This window comes from Oncorhynchus nerka, linkage group LG24 (genome assembly GCF_034236695.1).
Source record: "Oncorhynchus nerka isolate Pitt River linkage group LG24, Oner_Uvic_2.0, whole genome shotgun sequence".
Lineage (NCBI taxonomy): Eukaryota > Metazoa > Chordata > Actinopteri > Salmoniformes > Salmonidae > Oncorhynchus > Oncorhynchus nerka.
In genome coordinates this window covers 79187816-79205440 of record NC_088419.1, presented here as the reverse complement: position 1 = coordinate 79205440, position 17625 = coordinate 79187816, and the positions used below count along the sequence as shown (strand labels likewise).

The 17625-nt window shown below is 48.5% G+C and overlaps 2 protein-coding genes across 5 annotated transcripts in view; one reads left to right on the top strand and one right to left on the bottom strand.

Annotated features, from left to right (window-relative positions):
- cyldl (cylindromatosis (turban tumor syndrome), like) overlaps positions 1 to 10137 on the bottom strand; it is a 32323-nt gene extending 22186 nt beyond the window's left edge. Inside the window, exons 1-7 of one of the 4 annotated variants that reach the window (XM_065009180.1) lie at positions 10041 to 10137; positions 7423 to 7865; positions 6995 to 7306; positions 6830 to 6893; positions 6557 to 6732; positions 5553 to 5697; positions 5184 to 5322 (exon numbers count right to left, since the gene is read on the bottom strand). In XM_065009180.1, coding sequence (XP_064865252.1) covers positions 5184 to 5322; positions 5553 to 5697; positions 6557 to 6732; positions 6830 to 6893; positions 6995 to 7306; positions 7423 to 7863 — 1277 coding nt within the window. In that variant the 5' untranslated portion in view covers positions 7864 to 7865; positions 10041 to 10137. Of the gene's footprint in view, positions 1 to 5183; positions 5323 to 5552; positions 5698 to 6556; positions 6733 to 6829; positions 6894 to 6994; positions 7307 to 7422; positions 7866 to 9679; positions 9996 to 10040 lie in introns of those variants that run through there. The other 3 variants (XM_065009183.1, XM_065009179.1, XM_065009182.1) reach the window with 3 other exon arrangements.
- Positions 10138 to 10220: 83 nt separating this feature from the next.
- The window catches only part of LOC115120241 (zinc finger CCCH domain-containing protein 3-like), a 118584-nt gene continuing 111179 nt past the window's right edge, over positions 10221 to 17625 (top strand). Inside the window, exons 1-3 of the mRNA XM_065009178.1 lie at positions 10221 to 10439; positions 10734 to 12312; positions 12546 to 12748. Coding sequence (XP_064865250.1) covers positions 10397 to 10439; positions 10734 to 12312; positions 12546 to 12748 — 1825 coding nt within the window. The 5' untranslated portion in view covers positions 10221 to 10396. The remainder of the gene's footprint in view (positions 10440 to 10733; positions 12313 to 12545; positions 12749 to 17625) is intronic.

The window sequence follows — 17625 nt, the reverse complement described above, 5'->3', positions numbered from 1 at the left end:
TGAGACAGAGCGAGAGTGAGACAGAGCGAGTGAGAGCGAGAGGGAGACAGAGCGAGTGAGAGCGAGAGGGAGACAGAGCGAGTGAGACAGAGCGAGAGTGAGACAGAGCGAGTGACACAGAGCGAGTGTGAGACAGAGCGAGAGTGAGACAGAGCGAGAGTGAGACAGAGATCGAAATTGAGACAGAGCGAGTGGGACAGAGCGAGAGAGACAGAGCGAGTGAGACAGAGCGAGAGAGACAGAGCGAGAGTGAGACAGAGATAGCGAGCGAGAGAGAGAGAGAGAGCGAGCGAGAGAGCGAGACAGAGCGAGTGAGACAGAGACAAGAGATACAGAGAGAGAGAGAGACAGAGACAAAGAGAGAGAGAGAGCGAGTGAGACAGATCGAGTGAGAGACAGAGAGAGTGAGAGACAGAGAGCGTGAGACAGAGAGAGCGAGAGAGAGCAAGTGAGACAGAGTCGAGAGAGAGCGAGACAGAGCGAATGAGACACAGAGAGTGAGACAGAGCGAGTGAGACAGAGCGAGTGAGAGCGAGAGGGAGACAGAGCGAGTGAGAGCGAGAGGGAGACAGAGCGAGTGTGAGACAGAGCGAGAGTGAGACAGAGCGAGAGTGAGACAGAGCGAGTGAGAGAGAGAGTGAGACAGAGTCGAGAGAGCGAGACAGAGCGAGTGAGAGAGAGAGAGTGAGAGAGAGCGAGTGAGTGAGAGAGAGTGAGACAGAGCGAGTGAGTGAGAGAGAGTGAGACAGAGCGAGTGAGACAGAGCGAGTGAGACAGAGCGAGAGCGAGAGTGAGACAGAGCGAGAGTGAGACAGAGCGAGAGTAAGTCAGAGCGAGAGTAAGTCAGAGCGAGTGAGACAGAGAGAGCGAGCGAGAGCGAGACAGAGAGCGAGCGAGACAGAGCGAGCGAGACAGAGCGAGTGAGACAGAGCGAGTGAGAGATACAGAGAGAGAGAGACAGAGACAAGAGATACAGAGAGAGAGAGAGACAGAGACAAAGAGAGAGAGAGAGAGCGAGTGAGAGAGTGAGTGAGACAGAGCGAGTGAGACAGAGCGAGTGAGAGACAGAGCGAGAGAGAGCGAGTGAGACAGAGCGAATGAGACACAGAGTGAGTGAGACAGAGCGAGTGAGACAGAGCGAGTGAGACAGAGCGAGTGAGACAGAGCGAGAGTGAGGCAGAGCGAGTGAGAGAGAGAGTGAGACAGAGTCGAGAGAGCGAGCGAGAGAGCGAGTGAGACAGAGAGAGCGAGAGAGAGCAAGTGAGACAGAGTGAGTGAGACAGAGAGAGCGAGACAGAGAGAGCGAGAGAGAGCAAGTGAGACAGAGTCGAGAGAGAGCGAGACAGAGCGAATGAGACACAGAGAGTGAGACAGAGCGAGTGAGACAGAGCGAGTGAGAGCGAGAGGGAGACAGAGCGAGTGAGAGCGAGAGGGAGACAGAGCGAGTGTGAGACAGAGCGAGAGTGAGACAGAGCGAGAGTGAGACAGAGCGAGTGAGAGAGACAGAGCGAGAGAGAGCGAGTGAGACAGAGCGAGAGAGAGCGAGTGAGACAGAGCGAGTAAGACAGAGGGAGTGAGACAGAGCGAGTGAGACAGAGCGAGAGTGAGGCAGAGCGAGTGAGAGACAGAGCAAGAGTGAGACAGAGCGAGAGTGAGACAGAGCGAGAGAGAGAGAGCGAGTGAGAGAGTGAGTGAGACAGAGCGAGTGAGACAGAGCGAGAGAGAGACAGAGCGAGAGAGAGCGAGTGAGACAGAGCGAATGAGACACAGAGTGAGTGAGACAGAGCGAGTGAGACAGAGCGAGTGAGACAGAGCGAGTGAGACAGAGCGAGTGAGACAGAGCGAGAGTGAGGCAGAGCGAGTGAGAGAGAGAGTGAGACAGAGTCGAGAGAGCGAGCGAGAGAGCGAGTGAGACAGAGAGAGCGAGAGAGAGCAAGTGAGACAGAGTGAGTGAGACAGAGAGAGCGAGACAGAGAGAGCGAGAGAGAGCAAGTGAGACAGAGTCGAGAGAGAGCGAGACAGAGCGAATGAGACACAGAGAGTGAGACAGAGCGAGTGAGACAGAGCGAGTGAGAGCGAGAGGGAGACAGAGCGAGTGAGAGCGAGAGGGAGACAGAGCGAGTGTGAGACAGAGCGAGACAGAGCGAGAGTGAGACAGAGCGAGTGAGAGAGACAGAGCGAGAGAGAGCGAGTGAGACAGAGCGAGAGAGAGCGAGTGAGACAGAGCGAGTGAGACAGAGGGAGTGAGACAGAGCGAGTGAGACAGAGCGAGAGTGAGGCAGAGCGAGTGAAAGAGAGAGTGAGACAGAGTCGAGAGAGCGAGACAGAGCGAGTGAGAGCGAGTGAGTGAGAGTGAGACAGAGCGAGTGAGACAGAGCGAGTGAGACAGAGCGAGAGCGAGAGTGAGACAGAGCGAGAGTGAGACAGAGCGAGAGTAAGTCAGAGCGAGTGAGACAGAGAGAGCGAGCGAGAGCGAGACAGAGAGCGAGCGAGACAGAGCGAGTGAGACAGAGCGAGTGAGACAGAGCGAGTGAGAGATACAGAGAGAGAGAGACAGAGACAAGAGATACAGAGAGAGAGAGAGACAGAGACAAAGAGAGAGAGAGAGCGCGAGTGAGAGAGACAGAGCGAGTGAGACAGAGCGAGTGAGAGACAGAGAGAGTGAGACAGAGCGAATGAGAGACAGAGAGAGTGAGACAGAGCGAGTGAGACAGAGCGAGTGAGACAGAGAGAGCGAGAGAGAGCAAGTGAGACAGAGTCGAGAGAGAGCGAGTGAGACAGAGCGAATGAGACACAGAGAGAGTGAGACAGAGCGAGTGAGACAGAGCGAGTGAGACAGAGCGAGTGAGACAGAGCGAGTGAGACAGAGCGAGTGAGACAGAGCGAGAGTGAGGCAGAGCGAGTGAGAGAGAGAGAGTGAGACAGAGTCGAGAGAGCGAGCGAGAGAGCGAGTGAGACAGAGCGAGTGAGAGAGAGTGAGAGAGAGAGTGAGAGAGAGAGAGCGAGTGAGACAGAGCGAGAGCGAGAGAGAGAGCGAGAGTGAGACACAGAGAGAGCGAGTGAGATAGAGCGAGAGTGAGACAGAGCGAGTGAGAGAGAGTGAGAGAGACAGAGCGAGTGAGAGAGAGAGACAGAGAGAGAGCGAGTGAGCGAGACAGAGCGAGTGCGAGTGAGCGAGACAGAGATCGAGACAGAGCGAGTGAGACAGAGCGAGAGAGAGACAGAGCGAGAGAGAGAGCGAGAGCGAGAGAGCGACAGACAGAGCGAGCGACAGACAGAGAGAGAGACAGAGCGAGTGAGAGACAGAGCGAGTGAGTGAGACAGAGCGAGTGAGTGAGACAGAGCGAGAGAGACACAGCGCGAGTGAGACAGAGGGAGTGAGACAGAGCGAGTGAGACAGAGCGATTGAGACAGAGCGAGAGTGAGACAGAGCGAGTGTGACACAGAGCGAGTGTGAGACAGAGCGAGAGTGAGACAGAGCGAGAGTGAGACAGAGCGAGAGTGAGACAGAGCGAGAGTGAGACAGAGTGAGTGTGACACAGAGCGAGTGTGAGACAGAGCGAGAGTGAGACAGAGCGAGAGTGAGACAGAGCGAGTGAGAGAGACAGAGCGAGAGAGAGCGAGTGAGACAGAGCGAGAGAGAGCGAGTGAGACAGAGCGAGTGAGACAGAGGGAGTGAGACAGAGCGAGTGAGACAGAGCGAGAGTGAGGCAGAGCGAGTGAAAGAGAGAGTGAGACAGAGTCGAGAGAGCGAGACAGAGCGAGTGAGAGCGAGTGAGTGAGAGTGAGACAGAGCGAGTGAGACAGAGCGAGTGAGACAGAGCGAGAGCGAGAGTGAGACAGAGCGAGAGTGAGACAGAGCGAGAGTAAGTCAGAGCGAGTGAGACAGAGAGAGCGAGCGAGAGCGAGACAGAGAGCGAGCGAGACAGAGCGAGTGAGACAGAGCGAGTGAGACAGAGCGAGTGAGAGATACAGAGAGAGAGAGACAGAGACAAGAGATACAGAGAGAGAGAGAGACAGAGACAAAGAGAGAGAGAGAGCGAGTGAGAGAGACAGAGCGAGTGAGACAGAGCGAGTGAGAGACAGAGAGAGTGAGACAGAGCGAATGAGAGACAGAGAGAGTGAGACAGAGCGAGTGAGACAGAGCGAGTGAGACAGAGAGAGCGAGAGAGAGCAAGTGAGACAGAGTCGAGAGAGAGCGAGTGAGACAGAGCGAATGAGACACAGAGAGAGTGAGACAGAGCGAGTGAGACAGAGCGAGTGAGACAGAGCGAGTGAGACAGAGCGAGTGAGACAGAGCGAGTGAGACAGAGCGAGAGTGAGGCAGAGCGAGTGAGAGAGAGAGTGAGACAGAGTCGAGAGAGCGAGCGAGAGAGCGAGTGAGACAGAGCGAGTGAGAGAGAGTGAGTGAGAGAGAGTGAGAGAGAGAGAGCGAGTGAGACAGAGCGAGAGCGAGAGAGAGAGCGAGAGTGAGACACAGAGAGAGCGAGTGAGATAGAGCGAGAGTGAGACAGAGCGAGTGAGAGAGAGTGAGAGAGACAGAGCGAGTGAGAGAGAGAGACAGAGAGAGAGCGAGTGAGCGAGACAGAGCGAGTGCGAGTGAGCGAGACAGAGATCGAGACAGAGCGAGTGAGACAGAGCGAGAGAGAGACAGAGCGAGAGAGAGAGCGAGAGCGAGAGAGCGACAGACAGAGCGAGCGACAGACAGAGAGAGAGACAGAGCGAGTGAGAGACAGAGCGAGTGAGTGAGACAGAGCGAGTGAGTGAGACAGAGCGAGTGAGAGAGAGAGAGACACAGCGCGAGTGAGACAGAGGGAGTGAGACAGAGCGAGTGAGACAGAGCGATTGAGACAGAGCGAGAGTGAGACAGAGCGAGTGTGACACAGAGCGAGTGTGAGACAGAGCGAGAGTGAGACAGAGCGAGAGTGAGACAGAGCGAGAGTGAGACAGAGCGAGAGTGAGACAGAGTGAGTGTGACACAGAGCGAGTGTGAGACAGAGCGAGAGTGAGACAGAGCGAGAGTGAGACAGAGCGAGAGTGAGACAGAGTGAGTGTGAGACAGAGCGAGAGTGAAACAGAGCGAGAGTGTGTTTTATAGGAGCAGGGAGGAGCTGTTAGTGTGCCTATCATTTAATTTCCTCTTTATAAACAATATATATTGTCATCATCTTCATCATATTCACCTGAAGAGGGCCGAGTCCATGTAGCAAGAGTTTATATGGCCCTGGATCCCCTTCATTCGACCAATAAGCATCCTCTCGACCTGGTCAGAGGCGATGGGGGAGGAGGGGAGCGCCCCAGGGCTGCGTAACGCCTGTCTCTCTGAGTGAGTACAAAACACACATGTCAAAGAGTTCTAGTCACACACAGACCAAACCTGGGTACAAATACTATTTGAAATCCTTGAGTCTGCCTGGGGTGCCTAACGGGCAGTTTTTGCAGTTGTGGGAATTGGTTAATTAAGTCAGGAAAGCTCAACCAAGCAAACAAAAAAATGCTTGTTATGTGATTGGCTGTAATGATCTTTGTTTACAAGAGGCAGTTTCTTTCACCTTGAAGGACATTGGCTGATGCCCCCTGGAAGCGGGAGTCAGGCCGGCAGGATAGAAGCTTGACGAAGAGACCTTGTCTAGGAAGACATCTGAAGAACCGATGGTCTTTAAAGGTACCATTACTAACCCCAGTGTACCCATCCTCCTAGAGGGAGTGACAGAGACAGAGACAGAGAGACAGAGACATAGAGAAAGACAGAGACAGAGAGACAGACACAGAGAGAGAGAAACAGAGACACAGACAGAGAAAGACAGAGACACAGAGCGAGAGAGAGACAGACACAGACACAGATAGACAGAGACACAGATAGACAGAGACACAGGGAGAGAGAGACAGAGACACATAGAGAGAGAGACAGAGACACATAGAGAGAGAGAGAGACGCACACAGAGAGAGAGAGAGAGAGCGAGAGACACAGAGAGAGAGAGACACAGAGAGAGAGAAACAGAGAGAGAGACAGACACAGAGAGAGAGACACAGAGAGAGAGACACAGAGAGAGAGACAGACACAGAGAGAGACAGAGACACAGAGAGAGACAGAGACACAGAGAGCGAGAGACAGAGACACAGAGAGAGACAGAGAGACACAGAGACAGTGAGAGACAGAGAGAGAGAGGGACAGAGAGAGACAGCGACATGGAGAGACACAGAGAGAGGGACAGAGAGAGAGACAGACAGAGAGAGACAGAGAGAGAGGGACAGAGAGAGAGACAGACAGAGAGAGAGATAGAGAGAGACAGAGACACGGAGAGAGACAGAGACACAGAGAGAGACAGAGACACAGAGAGAGACAGAGAGAGATTCACACAGAGAGAGATTCACACAGAGAGAGACACAGAGACAGACAGAGAGACAGACAGAGAGACAGACAGACAGAGAGCGAGTGAAGTGGAGAGTAGTTGACGTTTGAGATTAAACAGAACAATGAATTGCTCTCCAGCCCAAGACAGGGTCCATGCAGTGCATCATGTGAACATTAGAGGCCAGTGTTGAGACAGTGTACCAGCTCCAGTCCAGCGTAGGTTCCTTTCTGCCCAGGCAAAGTGCCTATCCAGCGGATGGTTCCATAGCCAGGTCCTATAGCCAGAGTCACCTCCACTAGAGAGTCAACACCAAGCCCCAAGGGGTGAACCTCCCCCATAGACATAACAGCCGTATCAGTCTCCATAGGCTCAGGCTCTGTGGTCAACACAAAAACCCAAACAATGGCATCAAAAAATATATTTGCGCACAGTTTATTACAATTATGCACAGACAGACACACAAACACACACACCCTGTTGAAGCAGTTCCCCTTTGATGACGCTGTCCAGCGGTAGGGTGATCTTCTCATCCCGGTCCTGCAAACACAGGAAACACACCTGTCACACCCCAAAAGCCAAATACTCCCCTGCTATAGGCCACATCTCACAGCTCTATCGGCCAATCATTCTGCACTCACAGTAGAGATGATGACTAAGGTCTTGCCGTCCTTCTCCTCCAGATCCATCACCATCCCATGGAGGATGTCCTCGTCCATGAAGAAGGTGACTCTGTCTCCGGTGGAGAGGGGCTGATGTTGGGCCTGTTGGGACGACGGTTGCAGGGCCAGCTGGGCTGCTGGAAAGGTCAGACACTTGGACACCAATTTGGGTTTGGAAAACATGGGTTTCACTCTGGAAAATGGAGCAAAAATCCCACAGTCTTTCTTGCAGGGGAATAGGGTTTTTGACAGATATGTCCCATCCGATGATCCCTTTCCTTTGTCTTCTCCCTATGAGGAATTCAGAGGACATATGAATAACCCGGTAGATATCCATGTGATATGTAGAATAACACATTTCCAACAGAATAATACATATATGAACATACACAATTTGCAAACGCTACCTGTAGTTCGATGCCAAAGAAGGTTCCTACGATGGGGTTTGTGATCTTTGGCTCTGTCAACCTTCCGACGTACCGTACAATTCCCTGCAGCCACTTCCCATCCAACTCCACAGTGACAGGTGTATCCTTAGTTAAACCCAGGGCTGTAGCCAAAGCATCCTTCTCTAAATACCACTTCAGTCTCTCTGAGTCCTCTCCTAGGGCTTGCAGCAGCTCTGCCTCCTTAGCAGTCACTGGTTTTAGGTGGTTTACCTTCAGGAACCTGTCATTACTGGAGCCCATACAGATGACAGGCAATTCCTGCAGACATGCAGATCTGCTAAGCATTGACATGTACCTGCTCTCCTGGATGTAACAGATGTGGCCAGCATTGAAGAGCAACATGGGTAACCCAGGTTCCTCTATGATGATGAAGTACATCTTCACATCACATGTGTCCATGGCTGATGCAGGGAAGAAATAGGGTTTGAATAGAAATGGCCATAACATGTGAAGATGTATATTTTGTTTTTAATGACTGTACAAGGCATAGGATGTTCCGCATGCTGTTACACACACACACACACACACACACACACACACACACACACACACACACACACACACACACACACAAAGCATTCAGATCCCTTCACTTTTTCCATATTTTGTTAAGTTACAGCCTTATAATAAAATGTATTACATGTGTTCCTCATCAATATACACACAATACCCCATAATGACAAAAGGAAAACAGAAATACCTTATTTACATAAGTATTCAGACCCTTTGCTATGAGACTCAAAATGAAGATTGGATGCATCTTGTGTCACGCCTGCTCCCGCTCCCCCTCTCTGGTGCTCAAGGGTGCCAAGCTGCCAATCATTACGCGCATCAGCGCTCATTGGACTCCGTCAATTTGTTGATTGCCCTGTCTAGATCTTTCTGTTCCTCAGTTTGTTCCCCGTGTCAGCATTATTGTTGTTTCTGTTTTCCCTGTCCAGATCCATGTTCGGTTTCATGTTGTTTATTAAATGTCCCTGTACTTGCTTCTCGTCTCCCAGCGTCTGTCCTCACATCCTGTTTCCATTGATCATCCTTGGGATGTTTCTACAACTTGATTGGAGTCCACCTGATTGGACATGATTTGGAAAGGCACACGCATGTCTATATATAAGGTCCTACAGTTGACAGTGCATGTCAGAGAAAAAACCAAGCCATGAGGCTGAAGGAATTGTCTGTAGAGCACCGAAACAGGATTGTGTCGAGGCACAGATCTGGAGTAGGGTACCAAAAAATGTCTGCAGCATTGAAGGTCCCCAAGAACACAGTGGTCTCCATCATTCTTAAATGGAAGAAGTTTGGAACCATCAAGACTCTTCCTAGAGCTGGCTGCCCGGCCAAACTGAACAGTCGGGGGAGAAGGGCCTTGTCACTTTGACAGAGCTCCAGAGTTCCTATGTGGAGATGGGAGAAGGTTCCAGAAGGACAACCATCTCTGCAGCACTCCACCAATCAGGACTTTATGGTAGAGTGGCAAGACAGAAGCCACTCCTCAGTAAAAGGTACATGACAGCCTGCTTGGAATTTGCCATTGTGCTGTGGGGATGTTTTTCAGTGGCAGGAACTGGGAGACTAGTCAGGATCAAGGGAAAGATTAACAGAGTAAAGTACAGAGAGATTCTTCCTGAAAACCTGCTCCAGAGCACTCAGGACCTCAGACTGGGGTGAAGGTTCACCTTCCAACAGGACAACGAACCTAAGCACACAGCCAAGACAACACAGGAGTGACTTCGGGACGAGTTTCTGAATGTCCTTGAGTGGCCAAGCCAGAGCCCAGACTTGAACACGATCTAACATCTCTGGAGACCTGAAAATAGCTGTGCAGCGACACTCCCCATCCAATCTGACAGAGTTTGAGGAAATCTTCAGAGAAGAATGGGGGAAACTCCCCAAATACAGGTGTGCCACGCTTGTAGCGTCACACCCAAGAAGACTCGAGACTGTAATCACTGCCAAAGGTGCTTCAACAAAGTACAGAGTAAAGGTTCTGAACACTTATGTAAATGTGATATTTATGTTGTTGATTTTTTTATATGCATTTGCAAAACATTTCTAAAAACCTGTTTTTGCTTCATCATTATGAGGTATTGTGTGTAGATTGGGGGGGAGATAAAACATTTAGAATAAGGCTGTAACGTAACAATGTGGAAAAAGGGAAGGGGTCTGAATACTTTCCGAATGCACTGTACTTATATAAACACATACGTAAACTTACTCACACCACAGAAAGTCCATTATAACACCAGCATTAGGCCACACGTAGAAAGGCCATTATAACACCAGCATTAGGCCACACGTAGAAAGTCCATTATAACACCAGCATTAGGCCACACGTAGAAAGTCCATTATAACACCAGCATTAGGCCACACGTAGAAAGTCCATTATAACACCAGCATTAGACCACACGTAGAAAGTGAAAGCCAACTGCGACTACTGAGCAAAGTGAAAACCAACTTCGATCGCAGCTATTTATTTCCTCCATTGCATTGAGCAATAACTATCAGTCCAATTACTACACGCTGTATGTTCAGTCATATGCTGTACTATAGATACAATTTTAGTCAATATTGTTTACCTTGTAAGTTGTAATGTAAATCTTCTTACGAGAGTAGGCAAGATTTGTTCGGTATCTAGCGAGTCACTTCACTTCCTCTTTCGTTTCACCGTTGTGTCGTCATATGCCCCGTTCATAACAACTGGGAACTCGGAAAAATACGAGAGAAAAATCATCACGTCAGTGATCTTTGGGTCCGAAAGCCGGAGCTCTGGAAAGAGGCCCGAATTCCCGAGTTGAAATTCCAAGTTTGATGACCGTTCAAATCGAATTTCTCCAGTCGGAGCTACTTTTTTCCGAGTTCCCAGTTGTTTTGAACGCGGCAATACACATATTCGTGGCGCTACATGATGACGATTTGAGCTTCGGACGTAAACATGGAGAGAGACGCGCTGAAAAGGCAAATCGATCTGTTGCAAAGTAAGTTGGTGGTTTACAGTACAGTGAACATATCTGGTGTATTATATTTAATAACTAGCTGATACTGAACTATTCAATTTGAGAGTTATGAATGCTGTGTTGGCTTTGAGAACCAATACGTTGTCTGTTTATGCCTAGCTAGCTGGCTATCGCTAGCAGGCGCGTAGGTTACTAACTATATTCTTGCCTATACAAATGGACGACCGAACGTAGAGGCTAGCTAGATTCACGCCTTTAAACTTGAATTTACCACATTTGCCAGCTACCTCTTAACCTCGTTCTGTCATCTAACAGGTCTCATCAACAACCACAAGAGTGTCCATGGTGATGTCCCTTCTACTTCTGGCCGGCAGTGGCACCCAGCGAGGCCACCGCCACGAGGCAGGGGTCACAGCTCATCTTTCACCCCCACATTCCCCTCCCGGGGTGGGCCTTACCACCCCCAGTCCGCGGGACACTGGAGGAAGACCTACTCCCTCAATAACAAGAGCAGCTCAGCCCAGCAAAGTCGACCTACTATACAGACTGCCAAGCACTCTTTAGACCAGCCGTTAGTTTCTGCAGAACCCAACTCCTCTACTGGCTTGCTGTCCCTTAATGCTAGAAGCACCTCACAGCCCAGCCACAGCAATAAGGACCTGGCTAGAGGAGAGAAGGATAGAACAAAATATGCTACGTCTGGGGATCTAACAGGGCCAAGGGGCCAACAGTATGCACTCACAGGGGGAGTGAGAAGAACTGTGACAGGCAGTGGAGCCACAGCTATTGAGTCAGAGACTGAATCAGGCAGAGGGAGAACAGGACCTGGGGGTGACGCTTGGCTGGGACTCTCTGGGCTAACAGGGCCTGGACCCCCAGACGACCAGCAGAGGGAGACTAAATATGAGTTTCAGCCCACCACTGAAGAGAAGGGCATTGGACTGCCTGTGAAAGCCACTGCCCCTGGAGAAAATAATACAGAATTGACAAGTGTCCCTGTCTCAGACAAATCTACTGTTACTACCACCATGGTCCAGAGCACTGCTCAGCTGCATATCAGACCTCGTCACTCTGAGAAAACCAGCACAGGAGGTAAACATACTGTCAAGGCAACCACCGGCAACCTCATCCCTAGCGATACGGACCCACCTCTACTTCTTTCACCCCCTCTCTCTGCCTCCCCTAGTGCCCTACAAGGACCCCAGCTAAGCCCCATGTCCAATTCCACACTAGCCCAGCCCCAGTCAACATCCTCTCCCCAGAGACACTCCAAGTTCACTTGGGTGAACAGCCATCAGCCAGGAGGAGCTGGGCCCAGCCAGGCCAGAACAGAGGCCCAGCCCCCAGACAAACTCATCACCTCTTCCCCCATCCCAGTCTCCCATCCTGGGCTCCCTAGTAGAAGAGCCTCTGCCCCCATCAAGAAGGTTCCCCGTAGGCTCGGTCTATCCATCGCAGTCCCTAAGACCACCAAGTACACCTGGGTGTCGTCTTCTGCAAGTGGCCAGGCCAGGCTGTCCCGGAAGCCCCTATCACCCAAAGCCCTGGCTCTGCCTCAGAGAGCTCCAGAGAAGGGAAAGGGGGAATCCAAGAAACCCAAATCCCCAAGTCTTTTAGCCAAGCAGCGTAAGGCAGCAGGTGCCTCCACCTCCCTCAGTAGTCTCTACCGCTGGAAGGCAGGGTCTGGAGGAGGGGGGCAGACTGGTACAGGAGGAGGGATAGGGGCCCGACGTGGGTCTGTGTTTCGTTGGACCTCGGAGAAAGAGAACGGGGCCAAGGGGGTGTCCAGTGTCCCTCTATCTGTAACTCAACGCATAATAGTGCCCCCCTCCTCCTCCCCTGGAGGGTTCAAACTCAGGAGTAGGATGAAGATTATCAGGAGGCCGGCTAGCAGGTGAGAAAGAGGAGGATTAAGGGAAGCCAGAGATGTCTTTACTTGTATCACACCTATTCTCTTACGTCTGGTAATGCATCTTGGAATATGCCTCTTTTTATCCTGATTTTGTATCTGTGAACATGTAATGTTGCCTTTGGCCAAATCTATATTTTTCTGAATGTTTTCACACACACACATACACCACACACACCTACCTGTCTCTGACACATACCTTGTCCTGTGTGTTGCAGTGAGTCTGGATCCGAGCGGAGGTCCAGCCCAGCAGACATGACCCTGAACAGCCGCTACTCTCTCCGCCGACGGACACACAGCCCGGTTCGGACACACACCCCGGTCTGGAGCCCGGGAGGTGTGAAGAGGACCATGTCCCGTGAACTGGTCTCGTTTGGCAGACACAAGCTACGACGTCTCTCCCCCAGCCCCTCCAGGACAGGTAGAAAGACATTTTATTTAACCAGGAAAAATAAACAAGATCTTACTAATTACGATTACGTCCTGGCAAACACTAGGGAATACGGAGGTAAACATGATCCATCCTATTAGGCCAAGAGGTGTTTCTGGTCAATTTACAACTCTGACCCCTGTTATATCAACTGTACCTCTGAAATAAATGCAGGAATTCATGGAATTTCTATCCATTTTAAACTTAAGACACCGTCAGATTTCCTGGTAGTGAGAGTAAATCATATAGAGGTCCAATTAGATAAATAGTTTGTTTACTATAATTTTCCTTCTACTCTGGACTCAGGGGGTCTAGCTAATTAATTCAGCTAGTTGCGAGTGGTGTTCTCTTTTTTTAAATTTTATTTTACCTTTTATTTAACCTGGCAAGTCAGTTAAGAACAAATTCTTATTTTCAATGACGCCCTAGGAACAGTGGGTTAACTGCCTTGTTCAGGGGCAGAACGACAGATTTGTACCTTGTCAGCTCAGGGATTTGAACTTGCAACCTTTCGGTTATTAGTCCAACACTCTAACCACCCTGACGAATTCACTTAATGAATATATCCTCCGTGGAGAATGACATTACATGGACAGTACTGTGGATCCAGTAGCTCTATGGTTTAGTGACTCATTTTAGGACACTGTTGGACATTTGCACTCTTGCCAGTGCTTTGATTGGGCCAATTTTATTCCACACTGTCCCCTCTCTCCAATAGGGGTCAGCATTCCTCTCTATGAGAGGCCCATGGAGAGCTGCTGTGATCTCTGTGTGTGTGTGTAGGGGGTAGGAAGGGGTGGTAATTGATTACCCAATTGAGCTGTGATAGTGGGTAATTTGCAGTGGGTGAAGGTGGTGAAGAGGCTGCTGCTATCAAGTCCTGGCACCACCACCACTCTCCTCTCCCCCCAGCCAGCCCACTAGATAAAAAGCAGCTAATGCATAATTATCCTTTTGCAAATTGGATTGTTTTAACGAACTAGAGAATATAGACCTAACCTGATGGAATGCAATCTGTGTTTTTACAACCCTCGGCCCCTCCTTCCTTCCTTCCTTCCTTCCTTCCACCCCTCCATTCTCTTCATCCCTCTCATGCCCATCTCAGTGTAATCGCCCCCAGTCAATGGAGTCGAGCAGACATTAAAAAAGCCATCACTATTAACATTAGGCTTTATTCATCCTGATGGCTGGCTGTCTGGCACTCTCTCCATAGCTCACTCTCTCTGCTTCTCTCTCCTTTCTCTCTCTTCATTCACCCTCCTCCTCTCCCCCTCTCACACAAATTATCTGTCCTCAATTGCTTTCCTACTGTCTAATTCTTCTCTTGTCTCGTTCTGTCTCTGACCCCCCCCCCCGTCCCCCGTCTCTCTCCATCCAGTCATTCTTTCTCCTAGTTCTGTGCTTTATCGTCCTCTGTAAGTGTAGAGATGTAGCTGGCCTGAAGCAGGACTTATATTGTTTGTTTCTCAGTGATGGAGGGAAGGATAAATAGAGGAAAGAATGTTGCGATAGAAGAAGATGGAACGAGGGAGAGAGATAGAAAGTAGCCGTCTGTGCTGCAGATAAGAGCCTCTAATAAAGAGCAAATTGAATTACTAATGATGTGGACCAGTCTTACAGTACTGATGACCACACTCACACTGTTATTTTTCTTAATTTCCTCTTCAATGAGTTCTCTCTTTCTCGGTGGTAGTGCAGGTGTTTATTTGGCTGCCCGGTTATCTGCAGTTTAATTTAAAGAGAGCATAAACCTAAGTGAGCAGTTAAGGCCATAATGAATCCTGTGGATGGGGGGGGGGGGGGGTGAGAGCCCAGATAACCTAATAAAGCAGATAAACGACAGGAACGGACAGAACACAGAAAGGAGGAGGGTGGAGGAGTGCTGAGCCATGCGGGTTCAGGCCCTATGTGACGGATCTCTCTCCTAGTTCTCTCCCTCCCTCCATCCATCTCTATTTCAGCCTCTCCATCTGTCTTTGTTGGTCTCTTTGTGACTGTTTATCTATGTCTCTGTGTAATGTAGGTGTAGCCTATTATAATCACATTGTTTGCTCTGTTATTTCTCTGAATCTTAAAGGGAAACTACAGAATGTAGATACATGTCAGTTGTAAAATACACTGGTATGTTGCTGGAGATATTGAATATGAGGTTGAAAAGTGGTGGATTTCCCCTTTAACCTTTCTAGCGCAGGCGTTCCGCTAGCGGAACCCCTCGACAACATTCCTCTGAAAAGGCAGCGTGCGAAATTCAAAAATATGTTTTTGAAATATGTAACTTTCACACATTAACAAGTCCAATACAGCAAATGAAAGAAACTTCTTGTTAATCTGATCTGATTGTTAGATCACCGCCAAGTAAAAAAAAACACAGCCATTTTTCCAGCCAAAGATGGGAGTCACAAAAAGCAGAAATATAGATATAATTAATCACTAACCTTTGATGATCTTTATCAGATGACACTCATAGGACATCATGTTACACAATACATGTATGTTTTGTTCGATAATGTGCATTATATCCAAAAATCTCAGTTTACATTGGCGCGTTACGTGCAGTAATGTTTTGATTCCAAAACATCCTGTGATTTTGCAGAAATACTGATACTAAACATTGATAAAACATACAAGTGTTATTCACAATTAAAGATAGGCTTCTCCTTAATGCAACCGCTGTGTCAGATTTTTTAAAAACTTTACGGAAAAAGTATAATCTGAGAACGGCGCTCAGAGCCCAATCCAGCCAGAGAAAAATCTGCCATTTTGGAGTCAACAGAAGTTAGAAATAACACTATAAATATTCACTTACCTTTGATGATCATCAGAAGGCACTCCCAGGAATCCCAGTTCGACAATAAATTCCTGATTTGTTCCATGAAGTCCATAATTTATGTACAAATAGCCACTTGTTGTTTGCGTATTCAGCCCAGTAATCCATCTTCATGAGGCGCGAGCACTTCGTCCAGACAAAACCTCGAAAAGTTCTGTTACAGGTCGTAGAAACAAGTCAAAGGATGTATGGAATCAATCTTTAGGATGTTTTTAACATAAAACATCAATGTTCCAACCGGAGAATTCCATGTGTGAAGAAAAGCACTGGAACGAGAGCTAACTCTGTCGGGAGCACGAGTCACGAGCCTGAGACACTCTGCCAGACCACTGACTCAAGCAGGTCTCATGAGCCCCTCCTTTATAGTAGAATCCTCAAACCAGTTTCTAAAGACGGTTGACATCTAGTGGAAGCCGTAGGAAGTGCAACTTGACTCCAAAGATACTGTGTATTCGGTAGGCCAAGCTTTGAAAAACTACAAACCTCAGATTTCCCACTTCCTGGTTGGATTTTTCTCAGGTTTTCGCCTGCCATATGAGTTCTGTTATACTCAGACATCATTCAAACAGTTTTAGAAACCTCAGAGAGTTTTCTATCCAATACTAATGATATGCATATATTAGCATCTGGGACAGAGTAGGAGTTCACTCTGGGCACGCTATTCATCCAAAAGTAAAAATGCTGCCCCCTATCCCAAAAAGGTTAACATACAGGTGTATGATCTTAATTTGATCACCATGTTGTTGCAGGAATTGTCCTGTAGAGCAGGAATTGCAAACTAGCAGTGCATTTGAGGTTTAAAAAGGCTTCTGAAGTTTGTAGTTTCCACTAGGGCTATCCCTGACAAAACAAAATCTTAGTCAACCTAGCGTCGTCTGTTCTTTCAACAAATCGATTGGTCAAAATGTTAACTTGTATTTTTCCCTATATCGACACACCCTATATGTTTTCATAAAATCAACTATATGATGCTTTAAGCACACAGTGATTCAATAATTAAGACTCACAAATGACTGGGGGGGGGGGGATAGTCTGGCCAGAAGAAGAACCTGTTCCTGTCTCTCCTCCAGCTACTGCTGGTCATAGATTCTGTCATGAAGCTCCTGAAGTTACCGGTATGTAATAGGCTGCACCAGGGGTTGTCAACCTTTTCCATTTGGAGTGACAATTTATCCTACTATTTCTACCGATCTGCGTGCCAGTTCTGATTTTCATTTCATTTAGAATAAAGCCTTCGTATCTCAAAATCATTATAATGTGGTTAATCATGATTCTTAAAGTAACTTCTATTGCTTCTATGTAAACATAGCCTACATAAAGCCAACAATTAAAAATATTGCAGGTAGAAAATATCCTAATTTAAAAGGCATTCTATAGATCACATTGGCTACACATGGCCTGTCTGCAAGGAACTTAAAACATTGTATCAACTATTAACTTGGTCTGGCCTGAAGCTGGTGCTTGCAAACTTGCAACATTGTATAGAATATTCTGTGCCCTCATAGTTTCCCGTGCCAGTGAGCTCCTGACAGACAGCTGTAGGCTATCTGCACCAGGGATAAGAAGTAATCAGGTAGGAAGGTTCCACCGGATCAGAGCAAGAGTGGAAGAGAGCTGGAAAGATGTTTAAAATGGGCTATGTTGAGGACCTATTGTCATTCTCAAGGGAAATAAAAGTACTTTGTGAAGAAAAAAAAGACTTTGAGAAGCTCCACAGTTAAGACAATCAGAAATACTATCAGATCCACAAATGGGCACATTTCTAGGCCTACATTTGCATGCAGGCCAAGTAGTCTGCAGAATCGGATGTACATACTTAACATTAACATGAGCGCTACAAACAAAAGACAATGAATAAATTGACCATTCGTCAATGGAAGGAAATGAACCAAAACGTGTTCCTCACAAGTGTAACCTAGGTTGTGCGTTCCGTAAACAACGTGTCCACTTTGGTTTTGCAAAGGTCAAGGGGCAAAGCTGAGAGGGCAACCGGCTATTGTTTGTTTACAAAACAAATGGCAGATTATCTGGTGTGAAGGAG